A 26,962-nucleotide genomic window follows, 5' to 3' on the forward strand; every position below is an offset into this window, starting at 1 on the left:
TCAAAAAACTGTGGGACCGATTGCTTTGATATTTGGTGGTTATGTTACCTGTGGTGTATAGTTGAGAAATTGTTCAAATGAAAATGATCACATCAACAAACTTAAATTCCAAAACTACCGGGTAGATTGGCCTGAAATTTGGTGGGAACATGCTTAGGGGTGAGTAAATGAAGATATGTTCATGACATAATAATTTCCCCCAAAATATGCAAATTAGGTCTATAAATGTGTCTTTTTGGTCAGTAATGTATAATTCCAAAACCACTCAGCAGATTAGCCTGAAATTTGGGTGGAACATTCTTCATGGTGTTTATCCTGAGAAATGTCCATGATATAATGGTCCCATCAGTGACATGCAAATTAGGTGGATAAATGTTAATTTTTGGTCAAAAATGTATCTCTAAATAGTAGTGGGTCAATTAGGGACCGGTCAGAATTTACGGCAGGGGGGGGGGGGGGGCTGGGGAGAAATTATTTTGGTCCAAAAAAATTTTGCAGCCCCCCTTCGCGCTCTCAAAAAATTTCATGGCCCCCCTAAATGAACCCATATAACTTTTAATTCAGAGATAATTTGGCAGACACACGCTTTCTTGGCTATTGACTGCCTCATAATTAAACGAGAAAGAGTGAGAGAGATACAGAGAGACAGAGAGATAGACAGATACAGAGACAGAGACAGACAGAGAGAAAGAGAGAGACAGACAAACAGACAGACAGACAGATAGACAGCGACATGTAGTCAGAGACCGAGACCGGGAGAGACAGAAGTGACAGAGACTGAGACAAGAGAGAAATATATATACATACAGACAGATAGCGACAGAAAGACAGAAGAAGACAAACACAAATACATTCGCCTGGCTGTCACAAACTCATCATTGAATATAGGTATTAGAGGTTATTGCGGCAAAGCCGCAAGAAATTTTTAAATTTACATGGTAAACGACGCTACTGAGGTTTAATTTGGTACATATTATGAGCAAAATATTTCATGGCCCCCCCCCCCCCCCTTCAGACCATCGGAATTTTCATGGGCCCCCCCTTCAAGCCTCCCATTTTTTTCATGGCCCCCCCCCCCCCCAATTTCTCCCCAGGGCCCCCCTGCCGTAAATACTGACCGGTCCCTTATACTGAAACTTGGTGAGATGTTTCTGAAAGTGTTTTTGTACAAATTTTCTTCAAAACTTATGACAAAATTGGCCCTAGCAACCATGACCACGCCCTTAGCATCAACCAAATTGCAGTATATTTCAGCGAAATAACAATATCATCTGGTAGGCAAGTGAGTAAACATTCAAAAAAAATATTCAAATACCCTAGCAACCATGACCACGCCCATGGCAGGGATCACTTTGGGGCGCGATAACGTGATATTTACGATGTCAAAATGGACATGTCGCGTCCAGAAAACTCAATTGGGAAAAAAAATTGCACTGTCGACACTAACAGTGCCTCAGTGATAAACGCGATCTAAAAACAATCCTCTAAAATAAAAGCTTTTGTATAGTGACTAAATACAAGTGGTTTCTAAGTACCAGTAGTTCAAACGACTATTAAAACTGATCTGTTCTGATCAAATTTGCCATATTGTTTTCAATATGAATAAATGCGTAAACCCGCTAATGCTAGTAATGGAATGCATGATAGTAATACTAATAGTTACCGGTGTGATTCGCACTATGGTATAAACTTCCAGTAAATCAATGGCAAAACCACCGTGAAAAAGAGTTTACCTGACTAATATACCTTTTGAAAAAGTGATGATGTTATCTCTGATTATATTTCATATTCAATTTTACTCTGAAAATATCGTTTAGTTTGTAGTTTTTCGTTGTCTGATCGTCGACTCGCAACATCACACGACGAATGCATGGATACTAAATATGACAGCCATTACGTCATATACTATAGCGAGTTTTCAGTAAGTCTCGTGTATCATGAGTTTTCGGACTACACGATGTGTAGCTAGCCTACATACAACTATTTGGTGTTTCAAAAGTCTAATTTATCTTTGGACATTTAGCTTTTTAGCTCCGCTGTCAGCGAAAGCTGAAAGCGTAGCTTTAGGTATAGGTGGGTATTGAGGTATAGAGAGTAGAGTGAATCATAGGTGTCCGTCAAACTTTTATATTTTTACTATCTAATCCGAAATTGACAGTCAGAATTCTTCGATATTTGGTGTGCATGTTCCCTGGGGGGAGGCTATTCAGATTTGTTCATGCCAAGTTGATCTGTGCCATTTTCAATTTTTTATGATTTTTTTTCATAAAATGTCATTTTCATCAACTCCTTGAAAACCTCTTATTAGATTGCTTTGATATCTGGCATGTTGATGCGCAGGGGGTAGCTTACTCAGATTTGTTAATTTCAAGTCAGCACATCCTCATTTTTATTTTTTATGATTTTTTTTTGTAAATTGAAAAAAAAATGAATATGTTAATGAGCATAATGACCGACGCCATATTGGAAATCAGTCGACGAGACTTTAAGTATACTGCCACTTTTCAAAAGACACTATTGACGTCAAACAAGCAATGTAATATGTGCTATAGTCATAATTCTACGCATTGGGCGCCCAAATGAGAAGCGTTTGTTCGAAACAGGGTTGTAAACTTCAAATCCAATTCTGCACCCTTCTACATAATCAGCCAGTCCGCAACATCCTCATTTGCATACTCTATCCTGATTCGACTAGAAGCTGAAGGTGACCTCATTTGACCGAGCGATTTTCCACAGCAAGTATCTTGAGTATCAACACAGGACGTTCTTGGTACTCACTAAAATCACACTTCAGACCCACTATAAAAGTGTGATGTTTTCAGATAACATGTAACTTGTGGTTAATTCTATATTGTCGTGCAATTTGGAATGACAGTGAACCAGAATTCAGACAACTTGCGTAAGGAAGGGCATGCCAGGCATGCGGTTGAAGTTATGGCCGACAGTTCACATGTAAAGTTAAACGACATGAACGTGTCTTGCCTTTCCAAAATGCAAATATTTGCCAAGTAAAAATAATTAAAATAATTACAACTTTAATTTGGCTTCAGACTTTGCATTATGTTTTGCGTACATGTTTTTTGTATCTTTCCCCGTTTTACATGTAAATCCGAAAAGGTTCTCTCTCATCATGTCATCAGTGTCAGTGATCATACCGCGCGGGGCTGCTTTGAGTACGAGCGAAGTGAGACATGTTGAGGTATTTTGTTGAGAATTATAAATATTGCGAAATGTCAAGTACAAGGTTTAAATACAATGGAATGATAAAAAAATGGCAGAGTCTGCTGACAGGCGCCGGTCACAAGAAACACTGTGAATTAAAATATCAGACGATGTATGTATTAATCGCCGACAATCCACCCGTATGCACAAGGGACTAACCCGGAAGCAAGTCGTTGTCAGCCATACGTTACAGTGGTAACATCGTCCGAGAAATAGCTGCGTTCAGAGTGTCATTATTCACAGAATTGTTGTTTTCGAGTGAAAACCCGTCTTGAATTGTATAACTCTAACAAATGAAGACATGTCAAGTTATATTTTGAAAGTTGTATCGCTAGTTTGAGACGATTTTCTCACGTACTATAGTACTATCGAGGCTTACTTGGAAGTAGTCCTGCTTGCATACGGAGGAATTCGGGACTCGATTCTGACAATTGTCCCTCCCCCTCCGTCCTGCGAAGAGCCAGCCGTGAAATACGGACTTACTAAAAATGCTGGTAACTATGAATAAAGTCGCCCAGTGGTCAAATATTAGCAATAAATCTATTATTTAGTCTGTTTACCTCATTTTGACTGCAAAAGTCCTATAGCGGATGACCAAAACTATCAAAATCGGAACTTTTCAAATTCTATCGTAAATTTAATCACTTCTCCTTACGTACGTCGGCGCAAGTGTCTCTGGGTAATTATTCATCTCACTCAACGATATCAAATGTGGCGGTGTTACGAGGGTTTTTGAATGTTGCAGTTCGCACTTGAAAAGGTCTGATTTCGACGCTTTTTGTGATCTGAGCAGGGAATACTACCGTCAGTGGAATGGAAATGGCATAGATATTCGATCGGTTGCTAATATTTGATCGGTCGGTAGGTAATTCTTTTGCAATTGGCGCGAGTACATTTTGCTTGCGGTGTTGTAATAGGCAAACTCTATTGCTCTTTGCATGACGGTGTTTAGAGTCAAGTCAGTAATACAGACTCGTGCACCGTCATGTAAGCAGGACTAACTTGGAAGTAGTAGGACCTTACTCCAGTTCATCGGGAAGTTTAGCCAGTCCGATAATTCTTTCTGGTTTAGTTTACAACACTTTTGATCACGCAGATTTTGTTGTTGTGATGAAAAGAAATAAAAAAAAGATCATTTCAACCATTTCTTTGTGTTTTCTTTGTGAAAGGTAACCGAACATGAACGAGTGTTACCACTGTAACGTATGGCTGAGAATGACTCTCTTCCGGGTACTTGAGATTGTCGCCGTACGGAAACTAAGATGGCGATTAATACATTTCTTCCCTATATATATCTACCACAGCTAGTACAAGTTGAATGTTGTTGACTTTGTAAATTTGTTAGAAAATTCAAATTCAAATTGCCTCAAAATTATTTTAGATCCCTAGTTTATTTCATTCATCATTAAAATTTTCCAGGGTTACAGCTGTAAGACACTGGAATTATTTATAGCCAACCTCAAAATCCTCTTTTTTTCTTTTTCTTGTGTGCATTTCCCAGTCATTTTTTTCTGAGATTTTGTGCAATTTTTCATAACAGTAGATTTTTGTTATAAAATGGTGACTATGGTATAAAAGTACAATACATTACCAACTTCTGTGTAAAATGTGTTTTATAGTGAGACATCATATGAAACCACTAACCACTTTATTGCATCGCTAAAACAAAACTGCATAGTGAACCACTTCTACATGTCACCAAAATAAAAAATTAAATTTAAAAAAAAAAAACAGCGGAGCTATTCTGACCGATAGGTCGCTTGTCTAAGAAAAATAATTAAAAAACTCGTTTTAAAAATCAATAACTCAACTTGTGATTTTGTTATTGGTTTCAACTCGTTTTTATTTCTTTACCAAGTTATGTATAGTCCAAGTTATTTTATAAGTCACAATATGTCAGGGGTCAGACTAGACTAACTGTTGCTATTTCTTGATCCCCATTTACTCATCTCATTGTTTTTGTTTATTTTTGTTACAATGGTTTTGTAATCATTTATATGTTTGGATAAATAAAACAATTATTAAGTTAATCACAGCATGCCTTTACATGTAGGAAGCTGGAATGACATCTATAAACTACTTCCAGTACCAACACATTTTATGCATATCGTTATGCAAATGATATGTAAATATATATGCAAATTAGCCACCTGCCATATTTTGACTTCCGTCCCACACAGTTTTCAAATTCTCTCACTCGTTTTCGTCATATGGGATTTTATCTCATGCAGTTCTTGCGCCAGGGTAATCCCTGCCATGGCAACAGCCAAATGGCAGTGTATTTCACAAAGTTAACAACAGGGATTCTTAGATACATGTACATGTAATTGAATAAATATTTTAAAAAAATATGTAAATATGCATAGCAACAAGGCCATGCCCATAGCTCGTGATTCATATATAACAACAGGGATCAATAGATAAACGAATAAACATTTAAAAGGAGTGTAAATATACCTAGGAACACGACCACGCCCATAGTAACATGCAAATGACCACATATACTACAAAGCTGACATTGGGGGTTCAAAGATGAGTGAACGAACAACAAAAAGTGTATGCAAATATATCCAGCAACATGACCGTGTGAATAGCAAATATTGCAAAGATAACAACAGGGTTGGATACGCAACTAGATATGCATTCAGCAAATTAGTACTTATACTTAGCATGGATAATATGGGTTATCATTTTTATAAACTGTAAAGTTGTGCTACAATGCCATTGGCGGTATTTTTGTATTTTCCTGTCATATCTCGATATCGGTGAATGTAGGCGCTAGATGTTACAGATGATGAGACAGGGTAGTTGGGGAATATGTGTACTTCAATCAGTAGCCATGATCAGAATGATAGAGTATATGATCAAATACAGATTCTGACAAGTATTAATTACTATAAAGTTATCTGCTTGCATAATGTGATGGCACTGTTCATACAGCAATGGTACGGATATGTGACTGCTTTTTCTTTCAAACCTTGTATGCAGGTACATAATATACCATATACAGAGTCTTGCATATACTTGTTGATTTGATGTAATATTTTAGGCAGTCATAATGTTTTAAACTTTACATTCCCTTATCAGCCATATAACTAAGTAGTTCCAGAATGCCTCTGCATGTACCATATATATTCTGAAATTTTTGTTTTCTCAGAGATTCCACTTCCCAAATTTGATGTTATTTTGATGAAGTTTTACACAAAGACTGTATATATGTACACCATGGTTTACATTTTTAGTTCAAGTACTTCCAAAACATGATCTAAACCCAACCCCCCTTCTGCCAGCTGATACCTGTAAATAAATGATTACCAGCAGGGACTGTATGATATCCTGATTCTTCCATTGTAGGTGATCTGCGAATGAAATGGTAACCTGAAAGGTAAAATAGCTCATCAAATGTATTCTGTGTTGGACCTAGATGAAACATTAACACAATGTATATATCTCTGTTGGGCTCTTTCATTTTCAGTATTGATGCCACCAGAATAGAGACAATTGCCAAATATGTCAATGATGACCACGTCAAGCCAAACAGCACGATGAAAAAAGTTGTTGATCAATCTGGAACCAATCATCTCTGTTTATTTGCTATAAGAGACATCGCTGTCAATGAAGAAATACTATACAACTATGGAGAAGGGTTAGACTTGCCATGGAGAAAGGTATATAATTTCATACATACACAGTGACCAATTTCATGTGATTTCATACTCTCAACTCGCCAATTTGTCGATCCTTTGTAAAATGATTATTACTTATCAGCATACGTAGGATTACTGCGACACAACTGACAACATATATCATTCTCAGCATCGTATTAAAGGAAAGGTCCAACTTTTCCCACTGGTCTTTAAAAATGTCTCAATCTTTCCTGATTATTTCTGGTTATTTACTTCATTTTTAGTGTTCAATCATGGATAAACAGGGTGCAAAGGAAAAGCGACTCAGATGCAACTTTTGTGACAAAGAATGTACTGATGAAGGTGAAAAAGAAATATGTCGGCAGTGGCATTTACAAGGTATGTGATATTAATAATTGTTTAATCAGAACTTTGGGGTTTGCTATTCAAACTAAAATTTAGTCTAGTGTATGTATTCTGAATAAATTATCCATGTATATAAAAATATAAAGATTTTTAAATGGTTAAAAACAATGCATGTAGGAAACATTGCTATACACAGGGAATAGTAACATGATGTGAAAATGTCATCATAAGAATACTAGAAATGATCAATGTTATGGAATTGTCAACCTGATGATGCAAGTCCGTGCAACAGTTGATTGGGTAATGACGCTTAATTACTATATGAATGGAAGATTGAAAAGCGTATAATTTTGAAAATGAGGTCCTATACAATTGTCAATAAGCTTTTGGTAGGAGAGAAACGATAATACCAAACGCTTGTGGATAGGCTAAGTATTCACTTAAATTTACATAGAAATATCACACAAAAATTTGTGTGCTGAAAATATCTTCTTATTTTACCCCCGAAAATGTCCTTTATATGTTTCACTTTGCCGATCAAACTTGCATGCTATTTGAAAATCTGCCATAATAACATCACAAGTTTGTCACCCAACTCAAATGACATGTAATAGCATAGGGCTGACTTCATCAACTGGATACCTTGAAGTCATCCAGTTTAAACTACATGCAATAATATCGATCTCAGTACTCTTATCAACTTGGATACCTTGAAGTCATCCAGCTTTTAAAAACTACATGTACATGCAAAAGTTGCATAAATCTGACTCTATCAACATGGATACCTTGAAGTCATCCAATGCAATAGATGCCTTGAAGTCATAAAGTTCAAAACACATGCAATAGCTGCATAGATCTGATTTTATCAGCGTGGAAACCTTGAAGTCATCCAACTCAAACTACAGGCAATAGTTGCATGGATCTAACTTTATCAGCTTTGATACCTTGAAGTCATCCAACTCCAACTACAACAACATACAATTATAGAATAGATCTGACTTTATGAACTTGGATAGCTTGATGTCATCCAATGCAATGGATGGCTAGCTTGAAGTAATCCAGTTCAAACTACATGTAATAGTTGTATAGATTTAACTTTATCAAAACATCTAGTGGACTGAGCAATGGATGCCTTGACTCATCCAGTTCAAACTTCATGTTACAGTAAAAGTTGCATAGGTCTGACTTTATCAACTTGGATACCTTGAAGTCATCCAATGCAATGGATGCGCCTTGAAGAAGTCCAGTTCAAACTTCATGTTACAGTAAAAGTTGCAATGACCTGACTTTATCAACTTGGATACCTTGAAGTCATCCAGTTCAAACTATGTGCAATATGTAGTTGTATTGATCTGACTTTATAAGCTTGGATACCTTGAAGTCATCCAATGAAATGGATGCCTTGAAGTCATCCAGTTCAAACTATATGCAATATTTGCACTGAACTGACCTTATCGAAACCATGTTAGACAATAGGATTTTAAACGTACAGTACCGTATCCATACCGTACTGTAGCATAGTGTACAGTACTTCAACCATACTGCACAGTGTCAGTACATTACTGTTTCATTTTTGTGGCTTGTACTGTATAACCTCTCAATTTCAAACATCATGATTTAAATGCATGAGTTTAATAGTTACGTACTTGACAGGAGACACTTTAGTACTTAGCGACTTTCCCCATAGGGTCCTGATGTGTGTAAGCTATACCTTAAAAATGGTAGTAATACTAGGTACTGATCACACACCATATTTCAAAGTAGTAATTTTATTACCTTAGTTGCTAAAAGCAAAGTAGCTGTATATGTAGTATGTACAACAAATATTATACTTCACCATTTAAATAGATTTCAGAGTGGAAAGGTAATGCTATGTCTTCCAAAATGCTTCATAAAGAATCTTTAGTTTGTTTGGCATGTGCATGTATAGTTATATATAACATTATTTGTTTTCATTTTATTAGGTTATCACATTTTGCCTAGCGGGCCATACCCTGTGAAGGTAAGTTCTCTCTGACAATTTGAAGTTTTCTATACTGTAATACTCAAACATGGGTAATTGCTGGCTTTATCATGAATTATGTAATAGTCCAGGCTTTTTCCCCACACATTATCATATAGAACTATGAATTAAGTAGTAAATTTTGAGTGATATAAATACTTCACTTACTATAAAATCTTCGAAATTTTCTTGAACATTTGATAATGTATTGTGGGTATGATTTCTTTTTTTCTGACTAGTTTTATGTTTGAAAGACTTAAAAGGTGTCAGGAGTTGAACTAGGGTTTTGTCACTGTTTGGGAAGTTAATGTATCAAAGCAATATTTTAGGGAGGTAATTCAACCTGTCACATGGCAGATCTTAAATAATAGTAAATATTGATTACAAAGTAGATATGACAGCTAGTATGTCCTTATATATTAATGTATCTATAGATTTGTAGACCATTAGAAAATGATTAATTAAATTTATGTAGGCTTTAACTTCATTTGGCACAGAATACATAATAATAAGGTGTTCAATAGCTACCCTGCATCCACACACTTAATGGCTGGGTATTCACCTACTGTGGTGTTTGCAATATTTAGCACATAATCAATTAACAGTGAAATCAACCATGATATATCACATGGTACATGACATTTTGTGGTCCTTTAAAACTGTGTTTTCTTCTTTTGATTTATTGCAGGGTGGAAGATGGAGTGAAAAAATCACATTTCTTCGAAAAGTTTCAAGTTTGAAAGAAGTAAATACAATTAAATATTGCAAAAGCAGTCTCATTGCAGCTGGAAGGGCAAAAGTCTTCCTGGGATTATACAAAAATGAACATGCAGTGGCCATCAAACGAATTGAGAGTGATGTAGTTCAATGTGATGAATTGGCAATTTTCAGACTGTTATCTGACAAAAGTGTACCTGCTCTTGACAATGTTTTGCCACAGATTCATGTAGAAGAAGATGATGATTTCACTTATCTAATTACTCCATTGTGTGAAGGCAATGTGTGCGAGTTAATAGAGAAGAAATTTTCAAGTGACTTGCCAATCACTGATCTGACCACAGTCAAATGTCTATCATTATGTAAGGACTTCTTGACTGGTTTGAATGAGCTGCACAGAATTGGAATTATACACAGAGATATAAAACCAGAGAATCTTCTAATAGGTGAGTAAAAAGCTGTCCTAGCTATGCTAGTTATCAGAAGCCACAAAGTGACTTGGTAGACTTATAGATTGGGCTCTGTCCGTCCATCCGTGTGTGCGTGTGTCTGTGCGTCTGGTGTCATTTCTCAGACATGACTGAACTGATTCATCTCAAACTTGACACAAGAACAATACACTGCGGCTTACACTTGCATAACAAATAATTTCATGATACGATCCAATATGGCCACCAGTCGGCTATTTTGTCATGATTTTTTCATGTACACTGCAGAGGCAGCATTTGGATATGAGTGGACTGATTTCTTTCAAACTTGTGCCATTGATTTAATGCAGTTTTTTAGTGACACGTTTGTATACTTGTCTAGTACCATCATATACAATACCATAAAGTGTTAAACTTAGCAGTTTTTGATTTTCAATATTATTGTAAAGTTTACACTCATTGGTCTGCAAGGTTGTTTTCAAATGATGGGACAGTATTTATAATTGTACATTGTCACATTAATGTTTGCCACAGTAAGAGTACAAAATAATGGTTGTAGTTTCTTACAGCTAACTGTTTTTCAAAATGTTTTGTCTCTGTAGATATTTCTGGGAAGTTAAATATCAGTGATTTTGGTATAAGCAAACGTCTTAACTTTGGGAGAACAACACTGACAACATGCATTGCAGGTACATGTGCATGGATGGCTTCTGAAACATGTTTATCATTCCTCTCTGGATGCGCCTTTCAATACAGGAAATCAACCGATATCCAGGTAATACATATTCATGTTTGAATACAATTCTTAAATGTGATGTACAACATTTTTTAATTTCCACCAGACTTGATGTACTGGTAGACTGGAACCCAGGCATATATGTATCAATTTGGTGCTGAAATTTTGTTAGTCCACGCCAGACAAAGTCCGGAATTCAGACTTATGGATTGGGTTCCATCCATCCATCCGTCTGTCTGTGCATGCATGTGTTTGTCCAGAGCCATAAATTTCTCAGACATGCCTGGAATGATTTGTTTCAAATTTGGTACAAGGATAACCCACAATGGCATACATATGTAGTCACTTAGTTTCGTTGAACATTTATATATTCCATATTGTATCGATCAATACATTTTCTTCTTCTAGTTGAGTAAGTATATCTTCAAACAAGAGTATTTTTAGTTCTCAGCATAAAGTGGTATGATTATTACTTAAATCAAGCTAATTAAGTTCACATCTCTGTCAGGTTGCTGGCTGTGTGTTGTACTACATTATGACCAGAGGACATCACCCTTTCCAGTCGACTTCCCCTTATAGTGAAGATTTAAATGGCCTCAGAGAAAACATCATAAAAGGCTGCTACAACATTGAACGTGTTTGTGCATTTCCAGAGTTCAAGGTATTGATTGATAAAATGCTTGCTGCTGACCCAAAAGAAAGACCTCTGAGTGGAGAGTGCCTTCAAAACTTCCTTCATATTCAATCATTATATGAACACACAGCAACAGTGGTGAGTCACAGAAATTTTAGCATTTTCATGTCTTTTCAAATCAAATCAAATGGATAGTTTATTTGAAATGATTTGCCTAGGGGAAAATAATTTGCACTGAACTGGTTTTAGTGAAGCCTGTTATAAGCTTTTCTATATTTAGGGTATTTAAAGGGCATCTAGGACGTGACTTAAGTATGATCTGAATCTTGGTCAGATATAAGTTTCAAAGTGTTTATATGTTAATGCTTGAAAGAGTAGTCATGTGATGTTTATCAGATCTGTCTGAATGGGTTGTGTGTAAAAGTTTTTTGTAAGGCATTTGATATTCACTGCAAATTAGGTTGGTACTATGAATGGAAAATCAGAAAAGTTCTTAAAATATCATTTTTCTGAAACATGGCATCACCTTGCCATCTTGGCACTAATTACATGACTTGTGTGCATTGTACGTTTTGATGGGGGGGGGGGGGGGGGGTAAGTACTGTGTGCGAGGATTCTAGGACAATTGCACAACTGCCCCCAGACAATTGCCCCCATGAAAAAAACACTTCAATGCATATAGAAAAATGTGACAGCAAGTATTATAGATTAACCGAGTTTGTCGTATCATTCTGTTTCACTTAGACATAGTCATCATAAATCAACTTGGTTTTTCTTCTCTCGCTTTGAACAAACTCAATAATGACTGACAAGACGATGCAGAACACTCTGACCATGTTGGTGACTGGCAAGCAATATATATCATTTAGGTGTGAAAAACTAAAAAAGTATGTGAATTATGGCGGTAAGTTAAATCATCATGCCGGCTTTTATAATTGTCGTAACAATAATCACAGACAATAGAGTAGAACGTGTTAATGTGAGTATAAAGTACGTGAATTACGGCAGTAAGTTAAAGCATCATGCCGACTTTTATAATTGTCATAACAAGTATCACAGATGACAATAGAGTAAAACATGTGAATGTAGTGAGTATAATCATAGACAATCCTTTGTCTATGGTATAATGTACGCAAATTGCGGCGGTAAGTTGTTGACTGTGACTTTTATGAATGACAAACTCGGTTAATCTGTAATGCTTGCTGTCACATATTTCTAAATGTATTTAGAAGTTTTTTTCATTCGGGGGCAGTGGTATGGGGGCAGTTGTCCTGTTACCATGCACAAGGAAATGGAAACAAATATTTGTGTGTGTGTGCAATTCCAATGGTTTACTTGATGAGTGACCCTTTACAGACAGTGCTGTAGCTTAAAAAGATAATTCTTCATTGACTTTGAATCTTTTTCAGAACACTTGTGATGTAGTGGGTGATTCAGGCCTTGACACAGCTAGTTGTACCACTGGTATTATAACAGAATGTAATGAAGACAGGAAAAATGATGCCTTGGCTGCCTTAGAAATGTCCAATACTGTTAAGGAACGTCTTGATATTACTGAAGATGCTGTCTGTTCAGAAGAATTAACATATTCTCCTCCTGAAAGCAGTTCATCAAATCCTGACAATTCTCTACTTTCATCATTCTGTGACTCGTCAAAGAGTGGATCACCAGTGGGAGAAGCCCAGTTCTGTGGCAAAAATATGACAGTGACTTTCTCTGGAAAAGAGCTTACAGATGAGCTAGCTGATCCAGAATGTGTAACCATGGATTCAAATGAGAGGGAAAATGCTGTAACTGTGGAAATGGATACCTATATACAGAGCACATCAGTTATCTCCCATAATTCTAGGAAGACAAACCATGGTACCATTACTGAAGCAGTCTCTTCTGTGTTTCAAAAAGACAGACTGAATATAGAAGATCCAGTTCATCCACTACCACAATCAAACAGCTCAGAAATTGAATCACAGTTGAGGGAAATGGTGACTACCTGTAGCAACGAAGTCACTGGTATAGTGCCAGCTGATACAGAATGTGTAACCATGGATTCAAATAAGAATGAAAATGCTATGGAGATACTAAAGTGCCTGTCTGTGGGGGTAGTTCATCCCTATGATGATGCCACTAATTGTGATGAAAACCTGGTGAATTCAGTGATATTGAGCAGCGATGGTGACACAAACCTGGTGAATTCAGTGATATTGAGCAGTGATGGTGACACTGGTACTGTTCACAATAGCCTGTATCCTAGCGTTATTGTAGCCAATGATATCTACAGTGATGGTGATCACATCTTCAGTGACCATGATGGTGATGACAGTGTCAATGACCCAGATTATCATCCACCTCAATCAGATTCAGAAGACATAGTGAGTGACTCTTCAGAATCACTGCAAGATCAGATGTCCACACCAGCCTTAAAGAATATAATTGATCAAGTTTGCAGTAAGTTGGATGGTGACAGTGTCGGTGACCCAGATTATCATCCATCTACATCAGAAGGAAATATGCAGAGTGACCGTTCAGAATCATTGCAAGGAGAATTATTCACACCAAGTGTAAAAAGGAAAAACGAAGGGACTCGCAGTGCATTGACAGTAAAGCATGCCAAAGCTAAAACAATGTCAGGAAAGAGAATATGGGACAGAAAGCACTTTTGCGTGTACTGCCATAAGGAAATGGGAAATCTTTATCGCCACTTTACACGCATACATTCTAAGGAAACTGATGTGGCCCATGCTCTGAGTTTTCCTTGTGATTCCTTTGAGCGTGTGAAAATGTTGAGAAAACTCAAATATAAAGGTAACTTTCACCATAACTACCAAGTGGCAAAATCTGGAAGAGGGGAAGTGATGCCATTCAAAAGACCATCCCAAAACTCTAAAAAAAACGGCACAGACTACTTACCTTGTAAAGCATGTCTTGGATATTATTCAAAAAAAGTGATAGGAAAACACTGGCAAAACTGTGAGTTTGCCAAAGAAAAGACCAATGAAATGGTAGGGAGAAAAAGGTTCCAGAAAGCAGCATCATACTTACTTCCTGTAGCAGACAGTGCAAGTAAACTAATGCTTGAAAATGTTTTGCCCAACATGAGACAAGATGATGTCACTTTGGTTGCCAGAAATGACCGGTTGATTATGGATTTTGCTACAAGGACATATGAACGAAATGCTCATCTGAAGAAGAACAAGACATTTGTGTCTGAACGAATCAGAACATTAGGCCGACTATTAATCAAGATGCGGCAGATAGACAGCAGTATTTTGCAGTTGGATGACTGCATACATCCAGCAAAGTTTCAAACAGTTGTACAAGCAGTACGATCTATGGCTGGTTATGACGAAGAGGCAGCAACATATACCACACCCTCCCTTGGGTTAAAAGTTGGATATTACCTTAAAGATTGTGCCCAGATTGTTATAAGTCATTCAATCCAAAGTGAGTCCAAATCAGATGAAGACAGGGCCACCAGATTCATGGATCTCTATCGGCTTGAGTGGGAAAACAAAGTCTCGAGCCATGCTGGACATACCCTTCAAGCAAGGAGAGCAAACAACACTAAACTGTTACCATTGACAGAAGATATTGTGAAACTCACGAATCGGTTACAGGACATTATGCAAAACACTGCCAAAAATCTGAGAGAGAAAACCTTGGTTGAGGGATCATGGTCGTCGTTGTGCAAGGCAACCCTGGCACAAGTGATCTTGTTCAACAGACGTCGTGAAGGGGAGGTCTCACGGATGCTATTGACCACATATGTAAAGAACAAAAATCAGTCAGCTGGTGAAGATGAGGAAATAACTGCAAGTCTGTCTCCACTAGAGAGGAAACTATTGAATCATTTCACCAGGATAGAAATTCCAGGGAAAAGAGGTCGAAATGTGCCAGTTTTGTTAACTCCTGAGATTAAAACCTGTGTTGACCTGCTTTGTCAAACAAGGTCTGAAGCAGGTGTACACCCAAACAACCCATATCTGTTTGCAAGGCAGTACGATTCCCTCGAGTGTCACAGAGGAAGTCATTGTCTTCGACTTTATGCATTTAGTTGTGGTGCCAGAAGTCCAGAGAGATTGACCTCAACTAATCTTCGAAAACATGTGGCCACAATCTCACAATTCCTTAATCTAAATGACACTGAATTGGAAATTCTTGCTGGCTTTCTTGGACATCGTATAGGTGTCCATAGAGAATACTACCGCCTACCTCAAGCAACGCTACAGGTGTGTAAAATCAGCAGACTCCTTCTGTCACTGGAACAAGGAGATCAGAACATATTTAAAGGAAAAACACTAGATGAAATAGGAACAGATGGTAAGCTGATGTTGATTTCATTGCAGTTACTGGACATGTTTAATTAACCTTTAAAATTTACTAAATATGTACTTAGACTGTTTACTTCACACACACACACACACACACAATGTTGATTTTGCTGCTATAGTGGGCTTCATGAGTAATACAAGTCAGTTGCAATAATTGTTTTAGATTTTTTTGTGTTGCTTTGTTTCTGTACACATAAACTATATTTGGCGAACTCAGTGTAGGGATTTAAAAATCTCAATCTCATCACTGGAAATTAATGTTATATTTGGGATTCCCAGGTGGCATTGCATGCATGACTTTAACCTTCAAAATTAACACTTTCAGGAGTAAAAACCTTCCCACCAAAATTTCTTGAACGAATTTGTTGTGTTCTCACAGTTTTAATGGATTGGAAACTCTAGTTAGCCTAAAATAAATGATTTTTTTGTGTCTGTTTCTTCTGTTGACATCTACTTATACTTATTTCATATATCAATTCTTATTTACAGTTGTGTTGAATGAAAATGAACTAGGTGAAGCTTCTCAACAGGAAAGCATGACTGAGAATGACCCACCAGTGCTGATGGACAACAATTATGCAAAGCCACATGCATGTAAGTTATATCAGTTCAGTCGTTATTTTTCTACATTAAAGCTCAGTGGTTATCTGTTATGCAGTTTGCCAGTTTTCCACATGTTTAAAACAAGTATATAACTTATAATCAGCAACTTAACCATTTCTCTCTCTCCATTGTTCATTCCGTCTCATTTTTTCCATTTGCATGCTGCAGATATTTGAGGTAGATATTTTGGTCCATTTTAGTTCATCCCAAAATTCTACATTTGAAACCAACATTATGGTGGTAGTCCAATCTGTTACATTCATTGTACTGTGTCCACAACCATGGTAGTTTTGACAAATACAACCCCTGTGTAGCGTGTGGTAGTTTTGACAAATACAACCACTGGGATGTGTAGTGTGTGGTAGTTTTGACAAATACAACCACTGTGTAGCGTGTGATAGTTTTAACAAATACAACCACTGTGTAGTGTGTGATAGTTTTAACAAATACAACCACTGTGTAGTGTGTGATAGTTTTAACAAATACAACCACTGTGTAGTGTGTGATAGTTTTAACAAATACAACCACTGTGTAGCATGTGATAGTTTTAACAAATACAACCACTGTGTAGCGTGTGGTAGTGTTGACAAATACAACCACTGTGTAGTGTGTGGTAGTTTTAACAAATACAACCGGTGTAGCGTGCGTTAGTTTTGACAAATACAACCACTGTGTAGTGTGTGGTAGTTTTGACAAATGCAACCACTGTGTAGCGTGTGATAGTTTTGACAAATACAACCACTGTGTAGTGTGTGGTAGTTTTAACAAATACAACCGGTGTAGCATGTGGTAGTTTTAACAAATACAACCACTGTGTAGCGTGTGGTAGTTTTAACAAATACAACCACTGTGTAGCGTGTGGTAGTTTTAACAAATACAACCACTGTGTAGCATGTGGTAGTTTTAACAAATACAACCACTGTGTAGCGTGTGGTAGTTTTGACATATACAACCACTGTGTAGTGTGTGGTAGTTTTAACAAATACAACCACTGTGTAGTGTGTGGTAGTTTTGACAAATGCAACCACTGTGTAGTGTGTGATAGTTTTGACATATACAACCACTGTGTAGCGTGTGATAGTTTTGACAAATACAACCACTGTGTAGTGTGTGGTAGTTTTAACAAATACAACCACTGTGTAGCGTGTGGTAGTTTTGACATATACAACCACTGTGTAGCGTGTGATAGTTTTGACAAATACAACCACTGTGTAGTGTGTGGTAGTTTTAACAAATAAAACTAGTGTAGCGTGTGGTAGTTTTGACAAATACAACCACTGTGTAGTGTGTGGTAGTTTTGACAAATACAACCACTGTGTAGCGTGTGGTAGTTTTGACAAATACAACCACTGTGTAGTGTGTGGTAGTTTTGACAAATACAACCACTGTGTAGTGTGTGGTAGTTTTGACAAAGCCACTGTGTAGTGTGTGATAGTTTTGACAAATACAACCACTGTGTACCGTGTGGTAGTTTTGACAAATACAACCACTGTGTAGTGTGTGGTAGTTTTGACAAATACAACCACTGTGTAGTGTGTGGTAGTTTTGACAAATAAAGCCACTGTGTAGCGTGTGGTAGTTTTGACAAATACAACCACTGTGTAGCGTGTGATAGTTTTGACAAATACAACCACTGTGTAGTGTGTGGTAGTTTTGACAAATACAACCACTGTGTAGTGTATGATAGTTTTAACAAATACAACCACTGTGTAGTGTGTGATAGTTTTGACAAATAAAGCCACTGTGTAGTGTGTGATAGTTTTGACAAATACAACCATTGTGTAGTGTATGGTAGTTTTAACAAATACAACCGGTGTAGCGTGTGGTAGTTTTGACAAATTCAACCACTGTGTAGTGTGTGATAGTTTTGACAAATACAACCACTGTGTAGTGTGTGGTAGTTTTGAACAATACAACCACTGTGTAGTGTGTGGTAGTTTTGACAAATACAACCACTGTGTAGTGTGTGGTAGTTTTAACAAATACAACCGGTGTAGCATGTGGTAGTTTTGACAAATATAACCACTGTGTAGCGTGTGGTAGTTTTGACAAATACAACCACTGTGTAGTGTGTGGTAGTTTTGACAAATACAACCACTGTGTAGTGTGTGGTAGTTTTAACAAATACAACCGGTGTAGCGTGTGGTAGTTTTGACAAATACAACCACTGTGTAGCGTGTGGTAGTTTTGACAAATACAACCACTGTGTAGCGTGTGGTAGTTTTGACAAATACAACCACTGTGTAGTGTGTGATAGTTTTGACAAATACAACCACTGTGTAGTGTGTGGTAGTTTTGACAAATACAACCACTGTGTAGTGTGTGGTAGTTTTGACAATTACAACCACTGTGTAGTGTGTGGTAGTTTTAACAAATACAACCACTGTGTAGTGTGTGGTAGTTTTGACAAATACAACCACTGTGTAGTGTGTGATAGTTTTGACAAATACAACCACTGTGTAGTGTGTGATAGTTTTGACAAATACAACCACTGTGTAGTGTGTGGTAGTTTTGACAAATACAACCACTGTGTAGTGTGTGGTAGTTTTGACAAATACAACCACTGTGTAGTGTGTGGTAGTTTTAACAAATACAACCACTGTGTAGTGTGTGATCGTTTTGACAAATACATGCAACCACTGTGTAGTGTGTGATAGTTTTGACAAATACAACCACTGTGTAGTGTGTGATAGTTTTGACAAATACAACCACTGTGTAGTGTGTGGTAGTTTTGACAAATACAACCACTGTGTAGTGTGTGGTAGTTTTGACAAATACAACCACTGTGTTGTGTGTGGTAGTTTTAACAAATACAACCACTGTGTAGTGTGTGATAGTTTTGACAAATACATGCAACCACTGTGTAGTGTGTGATAGTTTTGACAAATACAACCACTGTGTACCGTGTGGTAGTTTTGACAAATACAACCACTGTGTAGTGTGTGGTAGTTTTGACAAATACAACCACTGTGTAGTGTGTGGTAGTTTTGACAAATAAAGCCACTGTGTAGCGTGTGGTAGTTTTGACAAATACAACCACTGTGTAGCGTGTGATAGTTTTGACAAATACAACCACTGTGTAGTGTGTGGTAGTTTTGACAAATACAACCACTGTGTAGTGTATGATAGTTTTAACAAATACAACCACTGTGTAGTGTGTGATAGTTTTGACAAATAAAGCCACTGTGTAGTGTGTGATAGTTTTGACAAATACAACCATTGTGTAGTGTATGGTAGTTTTAACAAATACAACCGGTGTAGCGTGTGGTAGTTTTGACAAATTCAACCACTGTGTAGTGTGTGATAGTTTTGACAAATACAACCACTGTGTAGTGTGTGGTAGTTTTGAACAATACAACCACTGTGTAGTGTGTGGTAGTTTTGACAAATACAACCACTGTGTAGTGTGTGGTAGTTTTAACAAATACAACCGGTGTAGCATGTGGTAGTTTTGACAAATATAACCACTGTGTAGCGTGTGGTAGTTTTGACAAATACAACCACTGTGTAGTGTGTGGTAGTTTTGACAAATACAACCACTGTGTAGTGTGTGGTAGTTTTAACAAATACAACCGGTGTAGCGTGTGGTAGTTTTGACAAATACAACCACTGTGTAGCGTGTGGTAGTTTTGACAAATACAACCACTGTGTAGCGTGTGGTAGTTTTGACAAATACAACCACTGTGTAGTGTGTGATAGTTTTGACAAATACAACCACTGTGTAGTGTGTGGTAGTTTTGACAAATACAACCACTGTGTAGTGTGTGGTAGTTTTGACAATTACAACCACTGTGTAGTGTGTGGTAGTTTTAACAAATACAACCACTGTGTAGTGTGTGGTAGTTTTGACAAATACAACCACTGTGTAGTGTGTGGTAGTTTTAACAAATAAAACCACTGTGTAGTGTGTGATAGTTTTGACAAATACAACCACTGTGTAGTGTGTGGTAGTTTTGACAAATACAACCACTGTGTAGTGTGTGATAGTTTTGACAAATACAACCACTGTGTAGTGTGTGATAGTTTTGACAAATACAACCACTGTGTAGTGTGTGGTAGTTTTGACAAATACAACCACTGTGTAGTGTGTGGTAGTTTTGACAAATACAACCACTGTGTAGTGTGTGGTAGTTTTAACAAATACAACCACTGTGTAGTGTGTGATCGTTTTGACAAATACATGCAACCACTGTGTAGTGTGTGATAGTTTTGACAAATACAACCACTGTGTAGTGTGTGATAGTTTTGACAAATACAACCACTGTGTAGTGTGTGGTAGTTTTGACAAATACAACCACTGTGTAGTGTGTGGTAGTTTTGACAAATACAACCACTGTGTAGTGTGTGGTAGTTTTAACAAATACAACCACTGTGTAGTGTGTGATAGTTTTAACAAATACAACCACTGTGTAGTGTGTGATAGTTTTGACAAATACATGCAACCACTGTGTAGTGTGTGATAGTTTTGACAAATACAACCACTGTGTAGCGTGTGATAGTTTTGACAAATACAACCACTGTGTAGTGTGTGATAGTTTTAACAAATACAACCACTGTGTAGTGTATGATAGTTTTAACAAATACAACCACTGTGTAGTGTGTGGTAGTTTTAACAAATACAACCACTGTGTAGTGTGTGGTAGTTTTAACAAATACAACCACTGTGTAGTGTGTGATAGTTTTGACAAATACAACCACTGTGTAGTGTGTGGTAGTTTTAACAAATACAACCACTGTGTAGTGTGTGATAGTTTTAACAAATACAACCACTGTGTAGTGTGTGATAGTTTTAACAAATACAACCACTGTGTAGTGTGTGATAGTTTTGACAAATACAACCACTGTGTAGTGTGTGGTAGTTTTGACAAATACAACCACTGTGTAGTGTATGATAGTTTTAACAAATACAACCACTGTGTAGTGTGTGATAGTTTTGACAAATACAACCACTGTGTAGTGTGTGATAGTTTTGACAAATACAACCATTGTGTAGTGTGTGATAGTTTTGACAAATACAACCACTGTGTAGCGTGTGATAGTTTTGACAAATACAACCACTGTGTAGTGTGTGATAGTTTTAACAAATACAACCACTGTGTAGTGTATGATAGTTTTAACAAATACAACCACTGTGTAGTGTGTGGTAGTTTTAACAAATACAACCACTGTGTAGTGTGTGGTAGTTTTAACAAATACAACCACTGTGTAGTGTGTGATAGTTTTGACAAATACAACCACTGTGTAGTGTGTGGTAGTTTTAACAAATACAACCACTGTGTAGTGTGTGATAGTTTTAACAAATACAACCACTGTGTAGTGTGTGATAGTTTTAACAAATACAACCACTGTGTAGTGTGTGATAGTTTTGACAAATACAACCACTGTGTAGTGTGTGATAGTTTTGACAAATACAACCACTGTGTAGTGTGTGGTAGTTTTAACAAATACAACCACTGTGTAGTGTGTGATAGTTTTGAACAATACAACCACTGTGTAGTATGTGGTAGTTTTGAACAATACAACCACTGTGTAGTGTGTGGTAGTTTTGACAAATACAACCACTGTGTAGTGTGTGATAGTTTTGACAAATACAACCACTGTGTAGTGTGTGGTAGTTTTGACAAATACAACCACTGTGTAGTGTGTGGTAGTTTTGACAAATACAACCACTGTGTAGTGTGTGGTAGTTTTAACAAATACAACCACTGTGTAGTATGTGGTAGTTTTGAACAATACAACCACTGTGTAGTGTGTGATAGTTTTAACAAATACAACCACTGTGTAGTGTGTGATAGTTTTGACAAATACAACCACTGTGTAGTGTGTGGTAGTTTTGACAAATACAACCACTGTGTAGTGTGTGGTAGTTTTGACAAATACAACCACTGTGTAGTGTGTGGTAGTTTTGACAAATACAACCACTGTGTAGTGTGTGGTAGTTTTGAACAATACAACCACTGTGTAGTGTGTGGTAGTTTTGACAAATACAACCACTGTGCAGTATGTGGTAGTTTTGAACAATACAACCACTGTGTAGCGTGTGGTAGTTTTGACAAATACAACCACTGTGTAGTACTACAAAATGTTTCTCTTTGGGCTACCAAATGATGCAAGTGGTAGTCCAATGTACTGGGGCTACTGGGTACATATATTCCTGTGTCCACAAACTACAAATAAGAGGGCTACCAAATGAAGCAAGTGATAGTCCGGTCTGTTAGATACATTCATACCATGATAATTTAGATTAGAGTAGCCCATTTTGCTATCAAAATAATGAAAAATTGAGCCCTGATGTTTCTTGCTATAATTGGTAGTATATCCATCACACTGAGAAAACAGTTGTGCAAATTATAAATGGGGTGTTTTTAAAAAAATATAATTTTGGAAATATTGCATTCGGCTTTTGATATCGATACTTAGGTACTACTTAGTAAGTTTATTCTATGCAAATAAAGTTGGTGTGTTCATTTATATGCAAATTGGGCAGTTTAAATATGAAAAATCTAGGAAAATGCCATAGTGTCACTTGACAGATTAAAGTTTGTGGAATTCAGAAATGATTTCACCAATTGAGGTTACAGATTGTTCGCCTAAAATTTGTGTTTTTTGTCAAAAATTTATATTTTGAGATATATTAGTGTTAATGAATAATTTGCATAATTAATGACTTTCAGTAATTAGGCTATATCTTAAGACTGCATACTTCAATTCCAATACCATTCGTTCATGAATACATTAACCATAACAAATTGTCTGTGTCCTATAAAGTTTGTTGATGTACCTAACATGTTAATAAATAATTTTTATAATTAATGAGTCTTGGTAATTAGGCTATAACTTTAGACTGCATACAATAAATTAGTACATACGTTAAACGTAACAGAGTGCACATCATGTGACATGTACTATAAAAGCTGTTGATTCCACCCAAAGAGCAAGTGAACAATTCACATAATTATTGTAGATACTTGGGCTGTGTCCAAAAAAGTTCATTACAATATTTTTTCATACAGTTTCAATGGGTAATTTGCGTAATTAGTGATTCCCTTACGGAAGGCATTCAGTTTAAATCTGGTTTTCATTACGTTTAATGAGGAGAGGATAATTCTAATGACAATAGGTTTTAGAACTGAAGTTTGGGCATAAGATTATATATTTATATTCCGAGGCTCATTCTACCTTGATAGATAATACAGTAATTGTACAATAACATGACACCTCTCTATCATTACCTTACTGACTGGTAGAAATTCTAGTTCTGTTTAACCCCTTCAGGACTAGAAACTTTCCCGCCAAACTTTTTGAACAAAAATTCTTGTTTCTCTGTAATTTTCAGACATGTATCAACTTTATATTGGATCAAAATTCAAGATATATTACTTCCTACTGAAGTAATATTTTAAATTTCCCAAAATGTTCATGAAAATCAAGTTTTCGTATTATTTCATATTTCTTTAGGAATGGAAGGGTTAAACATTCAATCAAGGCTTTGATATATATATTGCTTCCTTTTTTGAGGAGCAAAAGGATCAAAACTTAAACGTTTCTAGTGTACGTGGTGTCTAATGCTATCAATGCACGAAGGACCTTCAAATGTGATTGAATTCATGTCTAATGTGATGTCAGCTATAGATACAGCCAAAACCAATGGCTTTTTATTGATATAATAGTCATTCAATATTAAGAAAATGTTTTATGTTTTTTTAGGTGGTTATATTTACAACAGGCATCATCAAGGAAGGCAGCTAGAGGAGGAAAACCCTTGGTGTCTCTGTATAATCATTTTTGTTGTGTTGAATTTCCTGACTTTGCTTCTTTTATCATTATTTTTCTTCTAATTTTTTTCACTAGCTTTGTTTTCAACTTTATTTTACAAAATTTTACATCTAAACCATTCTCACTTGATGACTTTAAATTTAATTGTTACCAGATGAAACAAAAAGGTATCTTAACATGTTGATAGGTGAGCCTTCAATTAGACCATTGTTTTCCCCTGATATATTTCCCATCACTTTATATCTTATGATAGTTACAGAAAGAGTAGTTCCAAGTGCAAAAAATATACCTTTGATTACATGCATTGTTTGGGTTTATGTGCTGTATTTAAAGATAGAAGTTTATACTGATTGACTATTTTACATGTCAAACTTGCAGTCAGCAAGGAAGTAAGTAAGTAAGTAAGTACAGCTATTTCCACAGAGTTAATATTAAATTCTGGCCATATGGTTGTCATTTTGCTGTAAATTTTACACAGTTCAGTTATTGTGTACCGATACAACTGCATCTCTCTGAAAGGTTGTGTGTGTGGTCATAAATTGAACAAAATTTGTAAAATTATATACTTCATAACAGAACATTGGCCATCCAAGCACTATGTCTGTCTAAAGATTTTAATAACGATTGGTGTATAACTTTGGGTAGATAAATGTTTGTAGAGTATAAGTGATAATGTGAAGTCGTTTGAATGTAAGGCCAAAAATTTGATTTTTGATGAAAAATGTATATTTTGTGCATTTATTCATTGTTGCTAGCACTGTGTTATATTAAAATTAGGAATTCATGCCTATACTGTTTTTGACAATGTTTTTAAAACCCTGATACATGTTATGTACAAATGTACTGTACTTGTTTGGGACAGACCTCATAAGTAGCTGAGTGCCTGCTATCTACACTAAATATAAATTCTGCTTTTCATAGGGAGCAACTCACAATGACAATCGGAAAGAACTATAAAATCTGAATTTTGTTAAAAAAACATAGCCTTAATCAAGAATTTGGAGGTAATTGCACAATCTTCCTCAGCTGTCATTCTGAGTTGATCCCAAATTTTTATGAACTAGACTGCAGAATTTACACTATATGGGTGGGTATATTTACACTCAGTTTAAACTTGTTTCCATCAATTAGACCTTCCCTTGTTTTTGTACCTATCCTGGAAAGGTAATTTAAACCAATAACAATTCACCTATACATGTCAATGTCCTTGGTGAGTTCCGGTCATTTGGTACATAAATTGACAGAGTCATTACACTCAAAATGTATTTCGTAGTGTCTTTTTGGAGGCATATTAATGTCATAACAATGAAGTTATTATAAAAAGAAGCCATTCACAGTGGCCTGTTTTCTTGCTAATTGAAGGAAATTCTGCTAAAAGTACCGGTAGAAGATATTGAATCTCCCCCCCCCCCCTCCCCCCTAATTATCAAGATTTTGTTTTCAGAAGTAAGGATCTTTAATTGTTTTGCATACTGGTTGGTCCATCTGTCCTTTTTATGATATGTTTCTCTTCTATTTTCAGTTGCTACTAGACAATTCAACATTAGAAAACCTAAACAAAACAGAAAGTGGACCCCTGAAGAAGAAGATGCTATACATAGATCTTTGGAGAAAAATTATGCAGAAAGAAGAGTACCGTTGAAAGATGAGTGCTTGCGAGCAATTGAACTTGAACCCACTCTTAGTGGGCGCTCATGGCGCATTATTAAAGACCATGTTCGAAATTGGCTGGTCAAAAATGAAGAAACTCAATACCACTGAATTTTCCAGTTTTGTACCTTGGATATTCCGAAACTGGGCTGTTACTACTAGTTTTGCTAAAATACTGACCATTCACTTTCATGGAGTCCTATTAATTCCTATTAATTAACTCATATGACAAGTAGTATAATGTCTAGCTGGAGACTACAGTCTTCTAGTGTGTGATATTTTACAACATGTCTAGGTTTTGACTACAGTCTTCTTGTGAGTGACATTTTAGTACTGTATATGTTTTTGTTTGAATCATGATTTCACTTGCATTGGATCATATTTTTGTTTTGGTCTTCAGTGTGCTATAGTATTGGTATACTCAGATACTTTTATGTGATGTTGACTGAAAGTTATTTATTACACCTTTCTTACATTACTGTTGTCACATTTAGTGTTCAGTTTGTGGGTTTATGATCAATAAAAAACGTTACAATTCAGAGTGGCATTAACCAAGAAAGAGTGTCTTTGGTACTCATTGATTGGATGTGTGTGTAATATTGCATATTGCAATTATAGTGAATGAGTTGAAATGTCAGGTAATATAAATCGTAGTTTTTTCAAAAACCAGGTTTGAATTATTGAATATACACATATTTATATAATTTGTAAGTATTATGTGTGTGCGTGTGAACATGTCCCACTGTACAAGACTGTGTCATCATTTGCATAATGTATTATTGGTTAATTAGACCTGACATTACCAATTTAATGCAAATAAACAATAAATCCCTTCCCGGAACACTATACATAATTGTATGTATATAACTCTTTA

At 36.3% G+C, this 26,962-nt stretch overlaps 1 protein-coding gene across 1 annotated transcript in view; it reads left to right on the top strand.

Moving 5' to 3' along the window:
- The window catches only part of LOC144439262 (uncharacterized), a 31,620-nt gene extending 4,996 nt beyond the window's left edge, over positions 1-26,624 (top strand). The window contains exons 4-12 of the mRNA XM_078128537.1: positions 6,698-6,890; positions 7,133-7,247; positions 9,179-9,216; positions 9,905-10,379; positions 10,964-11,136; positions 11,606-11,869; positions 13,141-16,048; positions 16,549-16,653; positions 25,961-26,624. Of these exons, the coding sequence (XP_077984663.1) occupies positions 6,698-6,890; positions 7,133-7,247; positions 9,179-9,216; positions 9,905-10,379; positions 10,964-11,136; positions 11,606-11,869; positions 13,141-16,048; positions 16,549-16,653; positions 25,961-26,199 (4,510 nt within the window). The 3' untranslated portion in view covers positions 26,200-26,624. The remainder of the gene's footprint in view (positions 1-6,697; positions 6,891-7,132; positions 7,248-9,178; positions 9,217-9,904; positions 10,380-10,963; positions 11,137-11,605; positions 11,870-13,140; positions 16,049-16,548; positions 16,654-25,960) is intronic.
- Positions 26,625-26,962: the final 338 nt, after the last annotated feature.

This window comes from Glandiceps talaboti, chromosome 8 (assembly GCF_964340395.1).
Source record: "Glandiceps talaboti chromosome 8, keGlaTala1.1, whole genome shotgun sequence".
Classification (NCBI taxonomy): Eukaryota; Metazoa; Hemichordata; class Enteropneusta; family Spengelidae; genus Glandiceps; species Glandiceps talaboti.